The sequence below is a fragment of the Sinohyriopsis cumingii genome, chromosome 15 (assembly GCF_028554795.1).
Source record: "Sinohyriopsis cumingii isolate HCF-2022 chromosome 15, ASM2855479v2, whole genome shotgun sequence".
Lineage (NCBI taxonomy): Eukaryota > Metazoa > Mollusca > Bivalvia > Unionida > Unionidae > Sinohyriopsis > Sinohyriopsis cumingii.
Genome location: NC_142975.1, coordinates 5652103 through 5672856, shown reverse-complemented (window position 1 = coordinate 5672856; position 20754 = coordinate 5652103). Strand labels below are relative to the sequence as shown.

The 20754-nt window shown below is 34.9% G+C and overlaps 1 protein-coding gene across 1 annotated transcript in view; it reads right to left on the bottom strand.

Annotated features, from left to right (window-relative positions):
* Positions 1–20754, bottom strand: part of LOC149781207 (uncharacterized) — a 170457-nt gene that overhangs the window by 11858 nt on the left and 137845 nt on the right. The window contains exons 32-34 of the mRNA XM_089935274.1: positions 15551–16221; positions 8640–10611; positions 5639–5707 (exon numbers count right to left, since the gene is read on the bottom strand). Of these exons, the coding sequence (XP_089791400.1) occupies positions 5639–5707; positions 8640–10611; positions 15551–16221 (2712 nt within the window). The remainder of the gene's footprint in view (positions 1–5638; positions 5708–8639; positions 10612–15550; positions 16222–20754) is intronic.

Sequence of the window (20754 nt, the reverse complement as noted above, 5' to 3'; positions counted from 1 at the left end):
AAGGGTGGTGGTCTGCAATGTATTAGTGTGAACAATTAGTGTAAAACAATTATTTATCTGACACTTTAAAGGGCAATGGTTTTCAATGTAATAATGAGATATCACTCTGAACTAAGACCATAATTCAAATCAATTATCTGCATAACTTAATCATGTTCCATTTGAGGCTTATGAAATGGGAGGAAAAAGGTTTCAAAATCGGCTTGTCAGATATTCTATTGCCCATCCAAAGTTGAAATAAAACCATTATTTCAAGAAACCTATTTCTTGTTCCTGGCAAAATATGCAAGAAACCTATGCAGCTATTTTTCCTAGCTCTACTGGAATCTTAAAATAGTTGCATGGATGTTAGGCCTACTTACAAGAGTTACATTCCAAATCTGAACATAGCATGCATGTTAAGTTTGTCCCCATAAGTTACATTCCAAATCTGAACACAGCATGGATGTTATGTTTGCCCCCATGAGTTACATTCCAAATCTAAACATAGCATGGATGTTAAATTTGTCCCCAAGAGTTACATTCCAAATCTGAACACAGCATGGATGTTATGTTTGCTCCCATGAGTTACATTCCAAATCTAAACATAGCATGGATGTTAAATTTGTCCCCATGAGTAACATTCCAAATCTGAACACAGCATGGATGTTATGCTTGCTCCCATGAGTTATATTTCAAATCTGAACATAGCATGGATGTTTAGTTTGCCCCCATGAGTTATATTTCAAATCTGAACATAATGTATTTCATCTATTTTTTCGTACCCTTTAATTTTTCATAATCCAGTTATCAAAAAAATATTTAAATGTATCATAATGTTTTTGTACATATCACTTTGTATTTTTTGAAAAAATCCATTATATTATCGGACATAAAATTTCTACTAATAAGATCAACATTTGCAAAAAATACTGAAAATACTGAATTGCCATTTTTGTTTTTACAAAAAATAATAATTGCTTACTATACTGACTCTCCCAGCCCTGAATGATTGACACCCCACTCACAAAAAATCCTGCGGGTGCCCATGTGCATAAGCTCTCTTATTGTCATTACGATATCTACTGGCGTTTATTAGCAAATTATTTCACGGACCATACCTTTCAGTACTATCATTAATTAGTTCTCCATATTAAGTCCGTCACCATAACAAAACACCACACACATTTCTTATTGGCGAGTTTGAATAACAACTGATGCATATGACTGCTTAACCTTGTAACATTTGCCATATGGACAACGGCTTCAATAGCACATTGACAGATTTTCATTTCCCTAATGAGAGCCTCATTTCCCTACTGGCAGCCTTGCTGATTTGACCTCTTCTTTCCATTCTTGCCATCAATCTGGTTTCAACTGGATAACCAAAGCACTAAGCATGTTTAATTACCGTGTAAATAACACTGCATAGCCATGTGGTTGTTGTGACAATGTACATTGTAATTAATACAAGAATGAACTGTTCAGTTAGTGGTGTTTATTGATAATGGAATACAAAAATAGTTTTTTTTTCTCTTTGCAAAAGCTACAAATAAAAACCACCCTGAATAAATGTGGTCTTGTAGACTGAACAAAATTTGTTTCATCTCTCACACGCATGGACACACACTCATGCACATTAACTAAAACGTGATTGCAAGTCCTTTATTTTTTACTGCAATTTGATAATGAGATTATTGTTGCTGTAAAAATACAAGTTTCACTTAATTTCTTGACAATGTGGTCACATATCGTTGCATACAATTTACCAATAACTAATATATGTTCAAACCATCTTAATCATTTTGCCAACATTAAACAACATAACAGCTACATATGCTATGAATGCAGATGAGCTTGCACACTGGGACATAATCCTCTTTCTCTCTCTCTCTCATTCACTAATAACAACAAAACCACTAAATGATAATTATTTTTTTTACATATAATTTTTCATACACTGAAATTGATACTGTTTGCCTCCATGAGTTATTTCAAATCTGAACATTGCATGGATGTTAAGTCTGCCCCCAAACAACGATATTCACACCTGCCAGAACATCCCATATCACATGAGGCTAGGCACCTAAGAGATAATTTCCACAAGAAAAAAGACATGAAAAGCTATAAAAAGTGGAGAAATAAAACTAAGCACATGATAGATAAGGCAAAAGAGAACCACTATAAACAGGCTATTAATGAAAGTAAGAGTACCAAAACATTGTGGAAGCATCTAAAAGAGCTGAACCCACACAAGAACAGTTGTCTTCCCCCTAGACTTAAGCAAAATGATGATATAGCAACATCTGTGCAAGACATTGTGGAAATGTTCAACAATTTCTTCATAAGCATCTCCAGTAAGAGTATTCAGAATCAGACTAATATCCCAATTGAACTTGATGCTCTTATATTATTTATAAAAGCTAAAATTCCTGATGATAATTATTTTTCAATAGCTAATGTTAGTGAAGCTGATGTTTTTGATATGCTAATTAAGGTTAATATTAATAAATCCTCTGGATTGGATGGTATTGGTCCACAAATTCTTAAAATTGCTGCACCAGTAATATCAAAGTCACTAACGCATATCATAAATTTAAGTATAATGAGTGGTAATTTTCCAGAAACATTGAAATGTGCAAAAGTTACACCTATCTTTAAGAAAGAAGAAAAGGAGGATCCAGGAAATTACAGACCAATATCAATTCTACCTGTATTGTCAAAACTATTTAAAAAGCATGTAGCCATTCAGGTCTATAAATTTTTTGAAACATACTCTCTATTTCATAAAGCTCCATCAGGATTTAGAAAGTACCACTCGTGCCAAACAGAACTTACCAAATTAATTGATCTTTGGCTGAAGGAAATGGATAATGGACATATGACTGGGATTGTTTTCCTTGACTTCAAGAAAGCCTTTAATCTTGTTGATCATGAAATTCTGCTGCAAAAGTTGAACTGTTACAGATTTGACAATCCTTCTTTAAACTGGTTTAGATCATACCTAAACCAAAGGTCTCAACAAGTAAGCATTGGCAATATTAGCTCTCAAACTCGCACTATTTATTCAGGAGTCCCTCAAGGCTCAGTTTTGGGCCCTCTCCTCTTCCTTATCTATATCAATGATCTACCATTAAATAATGAATCCACAAACACAGATTTGTTTGCAGATGATGCAACTTTGTAAACATCTAGTTCTGATACTGAAGTTATCCAAATGAAATTAAACTCAGACCTTATCAGAGTCCAAAACTGGGCACAACAAAATAGGATGGTAATTAATGAAGGTAAAACAAAATGTATGATTTTGGTGACATCACAAAAGCTACACAAGTCAGGGAACCCAAAACTGTCTCTTGCAATAAATAATCATCCATTAGAAAATGTCAAACATGAAAGGCTTGTAGGTGTGTCTGTAGATAATAATTTATTATGGAATGACCATATTGATAAGCTTTGTAAAACACTGTCATCCAAAATTGCCCTACTCAGCAGAATCAAGAAATATTTACCTATGGAAACTCGCAATCTATACTACAAGTCATATATTCTTCCAACAATGGATTATTGTTCTAATGTATGGGGAAACTGTGCCAAATCTGAGCTTGACAGGATTTATAAACTTCAGAAACGAGCAGCACATGTAATTTTAGATGCATCTGTTGATCATCCCTCAAAAGCATTATTTACAGAACTCAAATGGTTCACAATATATGACAGGATAGATTTTCACAAGGCAGTTCTTTTATATAAATGTCTACATGGAACTGCACCAGAGTATCTTCAAGACTTATTCAGGCCTTTTTCAGCACGATACCAGTTGAGATCAATATCACATGGAAACCTTCTAATACCAAAACCAAGAACAGAGCAATTTAAAAAGAGTTTTCAATACTCTGGTACAGTTCTGTGGAATAAGCTTCCACTACATGTAAAATCTGCTGAAAAAATTAGAGTATTTAAGAAAAGATATCATGAGCATGTATGTGTTTCTAACAGATAATGGAATTTAGTATTTTAATACTAAACATGTTAAAATAAACAGTAATTATTGCCATCTTCATATAATGTGCATTGTTATACTCTCCTTAAGAGGGCCTCAAGGGAGAATAGTCCTTGACTAATGAGTCACCCTCTATAAATAAAGCATTATTATTATTATTATTATTATTATTATTATTATTATTATTATAAACATTATTTTGGACTCCTAAATCCCCCTTTGAACAATGCGATTTACTGGAATCTTCCAATTTTTCAACTAAAAAAGAATTACTGGACCACTGTGATGTAATTATCCCTGTAATAAGTTTGTATGAACAGTAAACAGTCCTGTCCCAAGCTCAGCTAAGCCTATCCTCAGAACATACAGCTGATATGGAGGCAATTAAAAGTTAAGTGATCATAGATGAACAGACACCTTTCAGAGATAAATTTTTTGATTGGCATTAGCTGGGCCTGCTTGGGTGATGTCACCAGTCAAATTCTACTGTGGGAGGGTCCATTTTGCTAATTGTATAGGTAAAGTAAACAAAGTAGAAAGACCAAATTCATCTCAAGTTGAGCACATCAAAGAGACATGCTGAACAAATGATGTCATTAGACATCACTGCTTTGAAGGACAATGTTGTTGTAACTTGTAATCAGCAGCAACATTTCTCCTGAAGTTGGGTTTTTACCCCATATATATAAATGCAAAACATGATTATTTCAGTTGTAAGAATAGTGTTTAAGTGTCAGTTATTTTTGAGGAGTACAATTCAGGAAGCAATACACGATCTGCAAAATAAGCAAAGCCCAGAAAAATACATTTCAAAACTCCAGGCCTACCAAGTTGTCATGAACAACTTACTTCTGACCAGGATTTGTTCCAAAATCCAGCTGGAAAGTTTGGACATCAGTAACATCTAGTCTATATACAGTGAGTGCAAAGATGAACACTAATGACACCTGCATTACCTTCCAATCCCCTACTGAACTATTGAAAAAAGCAAAGACTGCATCAAATTAAGAATCTATTTTGGGAGCCAATGAATTTTAAAGACAGAAACTTGGAGCATGTTTTTATTTAATGCACATTTCAAGTGAATATTACATGTCTTCCTGTCCATCACTGGACAATAAAAAGGAAGATGTATAGAAAGCATGGAGTCAATGGACAGACAGTTAAAAGGAAGATGTATAGAAAGCATGGAGTCGATGGATAGACAGTTAAAAGGAAGATGTATAGAAAGCATGGAGTCAATGGATTGACAGTTAAAAGATGTATAGAAAGCATAGAGTTGATGGATAGACAATGAAAAGGAAGATGTATAGAAAGCATAGAGTTGATGGATAGACAATGAAAAGGAAGATGTATAGAAAGCATGGAGTCAATGGACAGACAGTTAAAAGGAAGATGTATAGAAATCATGGAGTTGATGGATAGACAGTTAAAAGATGTATAGAAAGCATGGAGTCCATGGATAGACAGTTAAAAGATGTATAGAAAGCATAGAGTCGATGGATAGACAGTTAAAAGATGTATAGAAAGCATGGAGTCGATGGATAGACAGTTAAAAGATGTATAGAAAGCATGGAGTCGATGGATATAATGCTAAATACCATATAAAATGACAAAGATCATGCTGAAGTATTAATGACAAATTGACTTCCTTACCCACAGCAATTCCCTCTACTTGCATTGGTTCTGAGAAGACAAAGTCTGATGGCTGACTGACATCCTGGTCTGAATGAGAAAACATGTGTCTGAGGCAATGAGCTTAGCTATCATTAATAAGGTGATGCTGTACATTTGTTTCAAAGCTGTCATAACTTCAAGGCAGCATTGTTCCAGCATATTTTTTAAGTTTTTCACTTTTACTCCCAGTCCTCCTTAAACATTCTCTCACCCTGTATTCCCAATCTATTGAACAGATGAATACAAACTCCAGGTCCTACTGCACAACCATACTAAAATCAAAATCAAACATCATAAATATCTATTAAATTAAATTGAGAGAATCCATCTAAAGAAAGACAAACGTACCATCCCATTGCATGTACTGGAAAAGTGGAACACTACAGTGGCAGATTGTTATCTGCAAGTAGATAATCCCATGTACTGGAAAAGTGGAACACTACAGTGGCAGATTGTTATCTGCAAGTAGATAATCCCATGTACTGGAAAAGTGGAACACTACAGTGGCAGATTGTTATCTGCAAGTAGATAATCCCATGCACTGGAAAAGTGGAACACTACAGTGGCAGATTGTTATCTGCAAGTAGATAATCCCATGTAAAGTGTGAGCAGACAGTAAATATTTTTTTGTACTTGAACTCATTGTAAATTAAAATATTAATGGTAACATTATTAATTAAAAAACAGCACTACAGTATATTGAAATTTCTGCTTCCCAATAATATATATATATATATATATATATATATATATATATATATATATATATATATATATATATATATATATATATATATATGTATATACATTAATTAAACAAGCCACTGATTGGTAAAAACAATGTGCATTTATTCCTTAGAAAAGATGATCTGACCCCTAAAATTTCAGGCACTGCAAACATCCAATACGAAATGGCCCCCAACTTCAATCCAAATAATCCAAACCTACATATCAAATAAATGTTCCAAAAAAAAAAAAAATGTTTTAATAGCCAAATGAGTATAATACATATATTTAGAAGTCTTAAAACATGTGAAGTATTTAGACAAAGAACCTAAATACAGTTTCATACAAAACAAATAAAATGAAAATAGCCGAAAAGTATGTTGTGTTCATTACCAACCTAAAACTTCTCTATTATTTATTAATAATGAGATTTAATTAACATTTTCAAATAAAATGGCCACTATGATTGCAAAGCTGTAATGAAACAAAAGAACCCTGAATGAACTGATGTTCTATTATGCCAAATTCTTTTTCCAGAAATTTAAAATTAGGCCATTTCTTTCTTTTAATTGCCGAGTGTTGAAACTATCTCTGATATTCTTGAACAATAAGATTGTTCAAATTAGCCACTACAAAAGCCAACCTGGATGCAAGATCATTACCATTTTAATTTAGGACAAACTCGACTCCACTTGCAGACTCCTGATCGAAACACCATGTTGATATGAACTTCCATTCTGGAGAAATAGCAACAAGATATTCAGCATGTTCATTGCGGCAGCCATTTTCCAAGTCAGATAGAAACCATTTTCATTTGTACTAAATGCAAGTAAATATCAGAATCAGCTGACAAACTGATGCCAATATGACTCTGATGCCAGTATGACTTTATGACAAACTGATGCCAATATCACTTTATGACAAACTGATGCCAATGACTTTATGACAAACTAATGCCAATATGATTTTACGACAAACTATTGCCAATATAACTTTATGACAATCTCATGCCAATATGACTTTATGACAATCTCATGCCAATATGACTTTATGACAAACTCATGCCAATATGACTTTATGACAAACTGATGCCAATGACTTTATGACAAACTAATGCCAATATGACTTTATGACAAACTGATGCCAATATCACTTTATGACAAACTGATGTCAATGACTTTATGACAAACTAATGCCAATATGACTTTACGACAAACTGATGCCAATATAACTTTATGACAATCTCATGCCAATATGACTTTATGACAAACTCATGCCAATATGACTTTATGACAAACTCATGCCAATATGACTTTATGACAAGCTCAAGCCAATATGACTTTATGACAAACTTATGCCAATATGACTTTATGATAAACTCATGTCAAAATGACTTTCATTTAGTATCAGCAGCAACAAGATTTTCAAGACTGCTGACATGTTGGATTGAAACCATTTTCATTTACTTTCAGCTATGACCTGAGATGTCTTCTGGTGAAACCTCCATGCTGATATGACCTTTTTGTTCATGACGAGTAACAATTACAAAACCTGTCAAAATGACTGTTGTGGTAGCTATACTGGGCATCAGATCACCACCATTTTCATTTAGGGCCATGTCTTTATGTGAAAACCTCCATGTTGAAATGGCCATCCATTCAGGTGGAGTAATGAAACAGGATTTTCAGGATGGATGTCATGGTGGCTATCTTTGTTACCAGATTTGGTACCACTTTCATTTAGAAACAAGCAGACATCATAAAGTCTTTCAGTGAAAACACCATGTTGATAAGACCATCCCTTAATAAGCAGTAACAATAACAGGACTTGTATGTTGTCGATGTTGTGGATGCCACATTGGCTGTTCAAATTACAACATTTTCATTCTCGACCAACTAGACCTTGAAAAAGCATTGCTAATGTTTATTGGCAATGATACGAGTAGTTCAGGAGAAGTAGCAATAAGAAAACTGTGCTAATGGATGGATGGCAGACCACAGACAATCCCTTAGCTCTTCTGGTCTATGACCAATACAGCTAAAAACTGTTTTCTTATTAACAGCCAAGCCTTAAAGCTCTAGGTTCTCAGTTCATCTATTCTATTTCCCAGGTTCTTCATCCACCATTAATACTAGCTGCCATGTATATAGCTTATCTTGTGCAGGAAAATGGTGTTAAACCCTACAACAACAAGTAACCGTTTTCAATAGTTATGAACTTTTTTAATAATTGTTTGTGTGCATATCTTATTTACCTGTCTCTGAAGATGATGATTTTACAGGTATTTCCTGTTTCTGCTTCTTTACAGATCGAGATGGAGTGGTTCTTCTACTTCTTGATTCTTTAACATCTTTTGCCTGTGTAACATCTGCATCCTGCTTTCTTTCATTTTCTGGACTAGAGTCCCTCTTGCCCTTTTGGGGTGTAGCTGGATGTGATTCACTACTCTCCCTTTCCTGGGAAAGACTTTCATCCTTGTTCAACCTTCCTGATCTCCTTGTTGGTGTGATTGTGATGCTCACAAAAGCTTTGCCAGGTCTGGTGGAACGAGTTGGAGTTACAATGTTGGGAGGACTTGAAGAAAGCTTTTCATCATCGGTAGAAGTTGTCTCCTCAGACTCTACCTTTCTTCTAGTTCTTCTAGAAGATGTACTCTTTAAGGACTCCTCAATTGTTCTGCTCCTTCTTGTGACCTTGGTTGGTGTTTCAATGCCTGCTTTATCAGGAGTAACGCCTTTCCTTCTTCTGGTGGATCTTGGTGGAGTCCTTGCAACATCACTCTGATCTGTTTGTTCTTCAATATTTATTTCTGGCGATTTCGCTGACTTGGGTATTATTACAGAAACTTTCTCTGATGATTTAGACCTCTGTGGAGATTTTGAAGGTGAGGTACTCCTAGTGTTTTGTACCCTTGGAGAAGGTGATATGGACTCCCTGTTACTGGCCCCTCTTGTAGATCTTCTGGGAGATGGAGATTGGGATGAATGTTCCTTTGCTTTACCTCTCCTGGATGAAGTCCTAGATGGGGATGACATAGGACTTGTCTGTCCTTCAGGTGCAATGGTTCCTCTTCTTTTGGATCTTGATGGGGTTGTTGTATCCTGTACCATTTTATCTTGTCCTATCATGGCCACAAGACTATCATTTTTTTGCTTTCTTTGCCAAGAGGGTTTTCTTGGAGAGACAGTCTCTTCTCTTACATCACCTGTGACATATGATGGGGAAGACATGCTCTTGGATTTCTTTCCTCTTTCTGTCAATTTAGTCTCTGACAATGGAGTTTTCTTGAGTTTTGGAGAAACAGCTGCTGGGCTTTTGTCATTCTCTATTTTTCTCTTTTCTGGAGACTTTGTAGGAGAAAGAGTTTTCTTGAAGAGGGGTGATTTACTAGGTGAAGATTTGGTTTCATCCTTTGTTTTTCTTCCTGGAGACTTGGAAGTGCTGAGACCACTAACTTCCTCTGCTGCCGTCCCTCTTCTTGAGCTGGCAGGTGTTATTTTAGCTGGTGATCTTGATGAGGACTTTGAGCCATTTCTCTCAACTTCCAGTGTCCTTCTGGTGGCTCTTCTAGATGAAGTGGGAGACTGCGAATCTGCATACATTTCTTTTGACCTCCTTGGTGACCTTGATGGCGAGATTGATGAAACTTTCGGTTCATCCATGATCTCAACTGCCCTTTTAGCCCTGAGTCTCCTTGAAGATCTAGTTGGAGTTGCTGGAGTCTCATCCTCATTCTCTGTTTTTTTGCTTCTGTGTGAAGACCTTGTTGGAGTGGAGGGAAATGAGGTTTCCTCCTCTGCTTTACTGACAACTTTTTGTTTCCGAGTTGGGGTTGCTGGTTCACCCTCCACTTGAGCAAAAGCAGTTTCAATCTCTGGTACATTCACCGAGGAGACATCCAAGACCTTTTCAGCTTTGACTTTTTCTGGACTACTAAGCCTCCTGTTTCTGGTTGGTGTAAGTGGTTCTGTTCCGTCACTTTCAGACTTCTCCCTGGATATATTAAGTCTGCGCCTGGTTGGAGATGAAGAAACTACTGGAAAGCTCTCATCTCTTGGTAAGGACTTCAACTTCGCTTTTGGTACAAATTTGGCTAATAAATCTATATCACTATCTTCCATGATTCTCTTAACTTCTAACTGATTAACCTCTTGCTTGACATCAATATGAACTGTGGGAAACAGAGACATTTGTCTTGGTGATGGAGTATGTTGTTTCTTCACAATCTGAAAAGAATGAAAAGATAGGAAAGTTAGCGAGGTTCTAGGTCTACAGAGAAGATGACATGATCATTATGAAGGCAAACAGCTACAATATCAACTTCTGTTTGTAATACCAGTAGATCCAAGGTTCTACAACTTTTCCATATTAACCTGTGAAAACATGGAGTCCATATAACTATTTTTCAATTAAATATTTTTAAAAATCTGTTGACTGGGAAAAAAGATTCATGTTGAGTTTCTCTGTTTTCACTTCACAGATAAAATATAAAGGTCACAGACCAGGATACTATTAGACGAATTTGATCAATCTCTGTTAAGCACTTTCTGAGAAGCCATTTAATAAGAGTATTACAAATCTAGGTCTTAAAACATGCAACAAAAAGGAAGTGAAACCAACAATTTGAGTAAAATTCAAATAATCAATTTAAGTTATAAAGTGAAAATTTAAGAGGCACTTACTGTATTGCAAATTAAATAACAAATAATCCTAATGTTCTATTACAAGTCAAAAAGGAAAAAAATGCTCCAAATTAATTCCAATAAATTTGAATGTCTTGATGTATCACAATGATATAATCTGGAATGTCTTTGAATGAGTCCTCAATTATTGATTTGGTTCAAAAAGTCAATGAGCACTTTGTAATTCCAATTAATAATTTAAATAAATAATTCCTTTAAAATTATATATGAACATGACTTTAAACAATTCCATAGACTGAACATAAAACTGGAATTAAAATTTTCTTTACTGAACTTCAATATACACATTTTTCACTTGACTGCAACATAACAGATTTTCACCAGGAAAAAAACTAGTTTAACTGTAAACCAGGCCAGGTCTTGAACTCAAATTCCTGTAAACATCTTTTTTTACAACAAAAATCAGGTAGACACAACCCTTAATCATAGACACAAACTAAGCACATAATATGGCCATACATAACAAGTAGCTATAATTTTGGTATTGCCAGCAATATTAGATGGTTGATTGGTACAACTTATAAGAACTTTCAAGGCCTTCTAACCACGATGCTTTCTGCGAAATGTGGTCAAATTTTCTTGAGTAGTTTTAATTAAATTTTTCAAAGTTTCTTATCTATTTTTGGTAATGGTGGCCATTTTGTACAACTGATCCACATCATTTGTTTCTTTTTAAAAAAGGTCTTCATGCCAAGATGCTTTCTGTCAAATTTCATTAAAAAAATTGCAGAGTGCTGCTTGGGGAGAAATCATGAAACTGTTCAACTTTTCTTAGTAATTTTTGGTTGGTAAATTAGGATCATTTGTACAAACCTGCAAGAACTGGGAAGCATGCCGTCCAATCCTTGTCGGAAATATTACAGGAGACATTTCAAGAGTTTTCTATTTTTAGCAATTACAGTCATATTGGATGGCAGAGAGGCATTATTTGTTTTCATGTGGAATAACCTGTCAAATTTTGTCCAGTTCTATGACTCAATTTAAAAATGTTATATATATTTTTTGTTGTTGCAAAAATGGACATGTACTGGATCAGCATCATTTGTGTAAACTTCTAAGGTTGCTGTCAATTTTTGTCAAGTGATTGTTTCAAAGTTTTCTTTGTTTTAGAAATGACAACCATACTGGTTTGTAGGTAACTTCTTTTTGTGGCATCATTTTGAGAACCTCCAGTGCATGGACACTTTCTGCCAAAAATGGTCAAATTCAATTGGGCAATTTTTGAGTAGTTGTTGGAAGTTTATTTGAACTATTTTTGATACTGGTTGGCATGTTATAGAGGAAATCTTTACATTTGTAAACATGCTTGGCTCACAACAAGATTCTAGTACCTAAAGAGAGGGTTTTCAAATCCAGTCCAAACCATGCTGTGTCAGCAACCATTATTTATATGTTCCTTGGCATGGCAATTTACTCCATTTGCCTCAACACACTGTAACCATTTATGACTAATGTGTTATTACTAAACAAAAATCAGACTTGCATACGTAAAACATGTATGCCCCTAATGGACAACCCAAAAAAATCAAACAGTTAGCAAAATGAACAAAATTCCTTCAATGGCATAAAAAAACTTCTGCATACAACCATACATACCAAGTATCATTTACCTGGAATAGTTTACGTTGAGCTCTTTACTGCACGTAAGTTTTGAGGCTGAACTGCCTAATTTGCATAGGATTTATCAAAAGTCAATAATTAGGATGCTTATTGTCAAATAATAATTTTCTTTATAGTGGGAAACTTGCTGTGTACACTGGATGAGTAATGGGTATATTTTGTGTCATTTTGTATGGAATAAAATGGCTGTTGAAAGCATGGAGAAAAAAGGTAGAATAATCTGTCTAATGTATATTTATCTTCCACACACCAGCGCATTACTACCAGTACCTGACAGTGGCATGGAAGGAAAAAGTAAGTACTAGAGCAAATTTTACTGATAAAAATTGTTAATAAACAAATCTCATCATTGCATGAGATCACTTAGAGTGGAGAAAATTATGTTGTAAACAACTCTGTAGAGTAGGAAAATAAAATGAATGCATTTCTGACTTTTCAGAAGCTGTGTTTGTAATGGACAGAGTCACAAGTCAACATTATGTTCCACACAGAATTTTATCCTACCTGTGACTCACTAAATTATCAGGTCAACATCATCAAATGTAATTAAAAGTACCTAATTCATTTCACAGAACATTTAAAATAAATTAGTTACTTTTAGCTATATTTAATGACATTGACCTGATAAAATTTGTGATGCTGTGTGGAACTACAGTGTTATCCCATTCCTCTGTCTGTCACCAACATAAGTCATACTAGGGGTGAAACAATACACCTCTGCCACATATCGATACGATTCATGATACACATCTTTGGAATTGTAGGTGGTGCCCCTTTATGCATGTTGACATACTGGTTGTATTTCATGTATGCAGATTACATACAGACATATAGTTATCATATTTTCAAACATAATGTCTGTTGGTTGTCAGCAAGTTTTATTCAACAATTTAGGCCATTTAATGGTGGCTCCATTTAACTCACTAGACCCACCAGGCCATTTGGTTTGCATGGCATGAATGCACTGAAAACATCTTATTACCAATTTCATGTCTAACTTAAACTTGGAAGACATTACGATGTTATCTTCAAAACAGAAGAAATAAATAAATTTCTTCATGCAAAGAAAATATCATCTGGAACAAACCCAAGAATGGGAATGAGCATGAATATCAACAAAATATATCACACTGTACTTCCTGCAGATTCAAAAGACTGCTGCGGCCAGAGGTACTTGTATTTGTTAGTGAAGAAAGAAAACTTTTGACAACACCTATTGTATATCTTTTTTAAAAATAAATGTCACAAGGTGATTGATAAACTTAAGCGGTTTGAAATCTGCCCCATTGCTGATTAAGCACTAATTTTATTTATTCCATTTTCATCTTGACTCACTGGTTAAACAACTCTGCATAAAAAGCGAAATTCCAAATTTGTTCCCCATGTACAATTTAAAGAGACTTTAAACATTTGTTACCAAAATAAGGGGGAAGAAGAAAACAAGGAGGTGGAGGAGGAAATGGTCATAGTTAAATATTTACCGAACACTTCAATATCTCTCTTTCTTCCTGTTCCACTTTCTCAGAGCGGGACTTTCAACTTATTTGCAGGAGCTCTCATGCATCACTGTTCACCAAGTGTGTGAATTCATTATTTGTAAAAATTTTGCATGAATCACAAAATTGCACACCCTGACAACATCTCTGCTTAAGTACTTTACATTTCAATTAATGACATTTGCATAAATTTCTCTGTTGCTTTGCCAGTACTCCTGTTTGCTGTTGTTGTGGGGTTTAACGCCATATTTCAGTACACGATAGGTTATGCATGGCAGCCAGTATTACTGGTGAAGGAAGAACCCAGGAAAACCCCAGGAAGAACCACAGACCCATGAGAAGCTACTCGCGATCTTTCTCACATACCCACGTTAGCCGAATCCTAGACTCAAATCCAGGCAGAGAGAGGTGATATGGCAGTGATCTGTAACGGAGAGCGCTTTGGACCACTCAGCCACTCGGGGCCCCAGTACTCCTGTTTATCATACAGGGTATAATTTACACTAATTCCTGTTTGGAAGTTATTATTTAACCTGGACTGAAACAAGCAATAATCATCAATGAGACTTCAATGTAATATATTTCACTGTGTGACACACCAGTAATGCAGCTTTCAAATTGACGTAGACAAGATACTCTTCAACATAGAAATTTCCCATAAATGTGGTTTTTAAATGATGATCAAAGTACTTCATTATAAATGGAACACATTTGGAATGAACATTTGCTGAACATGCTGCTGGGTTAAGATAATTAGCATGGAAGGTGGGGGGAGGGAAGATTTCCAGCCCCTTTAGTCTGTGTTAATTTGCAGACAGAAAGAGAATATTCCCAATAGTCTTTTTTGTTTTACTGATAAATGGTAAGTATCATTTAGTATTTTTCTCTTGTCTTGATATGTGTATTATTACGGCAAAAGAAATGATGCATCGATATATCAATGAATCATTTCACCCTTACTGAATACAGCCAATGTTGTCTACTGCTTGTCAATACATATTCATTACTCTTTAACAAGACATAATTTAAAACAGAATTTCATGAGGGAATCTAAATGAGGAAAACAAATAAGGGAAACATACACATGGGTTACACAATATTTTGTTCCCAGATATGACATTCTGTGTACCAATCACCGACACTGTTACTTTTATAGGTATAATAACATTTTAACTTGGGCCTTGTCTGTGCTAAAGGGCTTTAAAGTATTTATACCATAGGTGTGAAACGCTTTTGAAATTTGAAATATACAAAAGCTGACTATTACAGATTATGAAAGCATAATGCAAGGAAAATGCATATTTTATGATTCTACTGAAAATACGTAAGAAACATGTTCCTAATACCTGTTGAACATCTGTTTGGGTCTCAATTTCCCTGTCTGGGCTAGACTCTGCTGATATCCTCTCTCTCTTTACAGACTCAATGAGTAATGCAGATGAAATCTGTCCACTGTCTGACAATACATCCTCCTGGGACTGCACTTTTTCCCTATTACCAATAATACCTCCACTATCAACTGATTCTGTCAGAGTCTCATGCTTTTGAAATGCTGTCCTAATTTCTACAGAAGTCCTAGAGGTAAGAAGATTTTTCCCTTCAGGGAGTTGCTCAACTAAATTCCTAGAATCAGTCTCTGAAAAATCTTTGAAATGGAAACCAGTTTCAGCTGTAACCATACTGCTTTCATCTTGACCAGTTTCAATCATTCCCTGTATTTCCATTTTATCCTCCTCATTATCCTTACTCTCTCCATCTACCTCCACCTCAGATGCCTCTGTCTGACTGACTTGCATGGAGGATACAACAGAACTACTGTCAGCATCAGGATCTGCTAGAATCTGCAATGGAGTTACCTCCCCTGGGACACTAGAAGTTAATTCCAGCTGAGGATTTGGAGAAGACTCGAGTTCATAAGTGTCATCTTTTATATTGGAGGATGAAGAAACTGATGAATCTGCTGTAAAGGATTCAAATGTGGCTGTGCTTCCACTTGTTTCTCTCTCGTCATCGGCAGCTGAATAGGAAATTATCATTAAATAAACCTTTATTACATGATCTTATATTTCTTTTAACTTTACACTATCAGAATTGTGCAGTATTTTCCACACTACACAGCTTCATTCTGCAGGACACATATCTAAAAATAGGATCATGTATTGTAAACAAACTAACGTATGCTCATCTAATAAATGCTTCAGCTCTTAGTTGAATAGATTTTTTTGTGGATGAACTAAACAACCTGTTTTGTCTGATTGAAAGTAGGGATGATAAAGTTAATGATGTGGATGAGTTCACTGAGCCACAAATGAATCTTTCAAACAAGCAGATGAATTAAAGTTAAATTTGCAGTGCCCACAACACACTTGAGAGATGCAGTAATTGCAAATACAATTTTGATCTTTTAAACAGTTATTTAGGAAAAATATTAACTTTTTGCAAATAGAATGGTTCAGACTATGACCAGTGCTCTTTAGGGTCAACAACAGTTGCTTTGTAATTTTCCTGATCTAAATATTTTGATACAAATCAATGTTAGGCTATAGATAAAAGCCATACAGGTCATAGCTGGGAGCAATCTAAGAAGAGCATGCAATTGACATGGTATAAACATATCTTCGTTCGCTGGTAATAAGAGTGGCAATAAATATATTTGTATTTATGTATTCTGAATTTCCTCAAAATGTACTGTCTTACTTCTGCATGACATGACCCATGTCATGGATTCCAAAACTTGATACTCATCACAAAAGTTTACTGCAATTTTGACATTTCCAACTGAAATCACATTCTCCTTACTGCACTCAAAACAAAATTAATATATTATTCCAAATCATTTTTTTGATAATTCCATTTAAAAGAATTCATATTTTCCCCACATTATAATTCCAAACAATCAATGACAGAACAGAAATACAGGTGCAGTTGATTGAACTGAATTGGAAAGACAGAAAAATAAAATTCCTGACCAACTGGAAAAGTTGTTTGATCATAACATGATCTTCAATTTTAAGTAGATCAAAACAAGAATTGTTTATGAAACTAATGAAGAGCAGAAAATGATGTTCAAAGGTTTCTGGGCAGTGCACATTAATATTTGTTCTGATGAATCTTCGGTTGTGTATTTATTTTGGAATACAGCATAGATTCAACTACTTTGTTTCTTGTAATGTGTTCTTTTTATAATTCAGCTTTAGGTAGAAAACCAAACGAGTATATAATAAAAGGTTACTGCATTTTTATGGGAAAGTCTTCACTCATTTTTTTCAGAGTAATACTACACTCCCAAAGGACGTCCAGTATTACTAAAAAAAACCTTGTCTATATTTTACCATTCAAAGCAGTAACCTATATCTCTAGTTTACTTATGTTGATTATACCAACCCTTAAAAACATGGGATCAATTTAGAATGTCATTAAATCAAAACTCAGAAAAGCAACAGACATACAAATGCAAAAATGTATTTTATAATAATTTTAAAAGATAGTTTCATGGAATTTTCACATGGAGATTTCAGAATTTAAAACTCATTTTCCATCTGTACCTTAATTTGACACTGCTTTAGTCATTTTTTTTTATTATCATGTCAAAAAAGTAGAATGTGTATGTGTGTGTGTGTGTGTATATGTGTATATGTGTGTGTATATATATATATATATATATATATATATATATATATATATATATATATATATATATATATATATAGTGTGTGTGTGACCCCACTGTAACAGTAGTTGGGAACCAGACTATGTTATAAGCAACCAGGTCAGTTAGGTGGAGAAAATAATGTGCGCGAGTGGGGTGGGGTGGGTGTAGGTAATAAATGCAGGCAGTAAATACATGCTTCATTGGCACAGTTACCATCTTAAATTGGTGCATATTAAATGGGAAATACACCTGTAGTGAAAACAGAAGACATATACGTGTAAACTGTTTATATATACATGTCTAATGTTGTAGTTGTTCCAGGGAAGAACCACCGACCCACAAGAATCTACTGGCAGACTTTCCCACGTACCCACGCTAGCCAAGCCTTGGACTTGAACCCATGCAGACAGGTGAGATGGCAGTGATCCAGAATGGTGAGCGCTTTAGACCACTTGGAGCCCCCTACATGTCTAATGTATAGCATGAATAGAGCATCAACACTGTGTACTCACCCACAAATTTCATCACATACAACGAATCCAAAATAGAAGTAATTCCATCGAAAATATGCACACAGTTAAAAATATTCAATAATTTTGTCACAGATCATATAGGTCTGAATTCAGTGGAAAAACAGCACCATCACGTAAATGATGAAGCACATTACTTTTCAGTACATCCCAAGGTAGTAAAAGTTAGATTTAAGCCACTGCTGGTAGCATTCATTAGCATAAATGTTTTCCCTGCAAAAAAAAAACTTTCATGGCATAGTAAATGTGTTCCAGTCACGTTGGAAAATGAAAAATCCATCAGATTTCATTGCTTTTATGAAAGTTTGTTATTGACTTCCTTTGAAGAAAAGTTCATTGTTTTATCGATGATTGTAGTTGGCTTTCTTTGATGAAGGGTGCATTCGTTATTGAAGTCACCGCTGAAGGACAGCTTTGGAAAACCAAACAAATGCCCATTTCTTATTATGGCGGCAACATCAAATAACAGTATTGCATGATTGAGACATATTTTTTTCCCATCTGCTTAGTACGTTTTCATAACAATCGGTGCTTCAAAGGTAATCTGTTTTCTTTGAAATTTCAGTAAACTATTTTATCTGAGCCATCATTTGGTCGATTGTAGTTACTGTTCCTCCCTGCCTACTGAATAGACCTACAAGTAAGATGTTTGTTTGTTGGGTTTTTTTTACATTTGTTGTTGTAGTGGAGTGATGCTGCCTTCCACGCATGCATCAGAAATTGAACAAAAGGTCAAAGAACAAGAGATGCACATGTTGTAATCTGATGACAAGGATTAGCACAGAAAATGTCAGTGTTCTGAAGGATTTAATTCTGAGTGAAAAGAAGAGGAATTTTACTTACCATCCACATACAAATGTCAGTCTATGTAAATATATTAATTACTAGCAAGCGGCCAAAAATCCGCTGAAAGATAGATTACAAGATAATGCCTTGTCCGGTTGATCTCTGCTACCAGAAATGTCGTCAACAACAACAAAAGTGGATATCTCACAACATACATTACTCATGCTTGATGTCAACATAAGCAGTTTATGATGAAACAATGCACTGTTAAGATAGTTTGTCAATATGGACATAGAAATTGTTCATGTAACAATAGATAAATTTCAGTGTATTTTATATGAAGGTTGCAGCTTCCTGGCATGGGTGGGGCCTCTGAATTTCTCCACTTTAAACCAATGGTTGTATATACATGTTTAAACAGCCAACAATGTCGCCAATAAAGCAAAATCACCAGATGGTATATTTTGCTGCCAATATGAAAAAAACTGCAGTTGGCGACATTGGCAAAGACACATGTAATCCTAGAATAAACATTTTACATGTTTTTTTGGTACTTTTACGAGAAAAATATATAAAATTTCAGGAGCCATGCCATGATCATCTTTTATTATTCATGCATGATCTCTTCCCCAAAATGATAATAAAGTTTTTTTTGTTTTTTTCGTACTTTTAAGAAAGAATTTCTTTTATGTATGAGAAAAATACATGTATACAAAATTTCAGGAGCCACGCCACAACCATGTTATATCTGAAATCGTGTTATAATGGAGCGTGCGATCAATCGACCATGTTATATCCGAATTCATGTTATAATGGAGCATGCGATCAACTGATAGATAAACAGACAGACAGACAGACAGATAGATATAGCCTATGCTAAATTTACAGTGTAAATCCCTATAACAAAAACATTTAATTATACAACTCATATCATATATTTCCTGCACAATTTTATGTATAGCTACATCAGAATGTCCTTGATGTAAAATTTACAAGACAGTTCTAATACTATTTATGGAAGCCAATGCAAATATTTGCAATCCCATCCACCCACCCCTCCAACCTGCAGTCAGGATTTTAAATCCTATTTTGTCCTGTATGCATCCTTGTGAAAAATTGCACCAATTATAACCACTTTCCATCAAATGGTGAAGATGGAGTGCAGGTTACCCGGAAGGGACCATAACATCAATGAAAATGTGACCTTTAACCCAAATCCCTTCTCCAAGGTTTCATCCAGGATCTAAAATGTTCATTATCATCTATCCATTTTACTAAAGCAAGATACCCAATATGATCATTAGGGTAAAAGGATACCTCTTGTCCATGTATCGTTACGATTCACTATACACAGCCTATGATACCATACATTATCAATGCACATATCACCTTGATAGTCTTTGTATCTTTTGTATGCCCTTTATGTGTGTTGACACATTGGTTGTATTTCCAGTATGCTGATTACAGACAATCATAGTTTATATGCCAATCTCATCCATGACAATTATCAAAAATACTCCCAAACAGACTACCCGTTAGCTATCAGTGATTTTAATTAGTCCTTTTACAACATTTTGGGCTG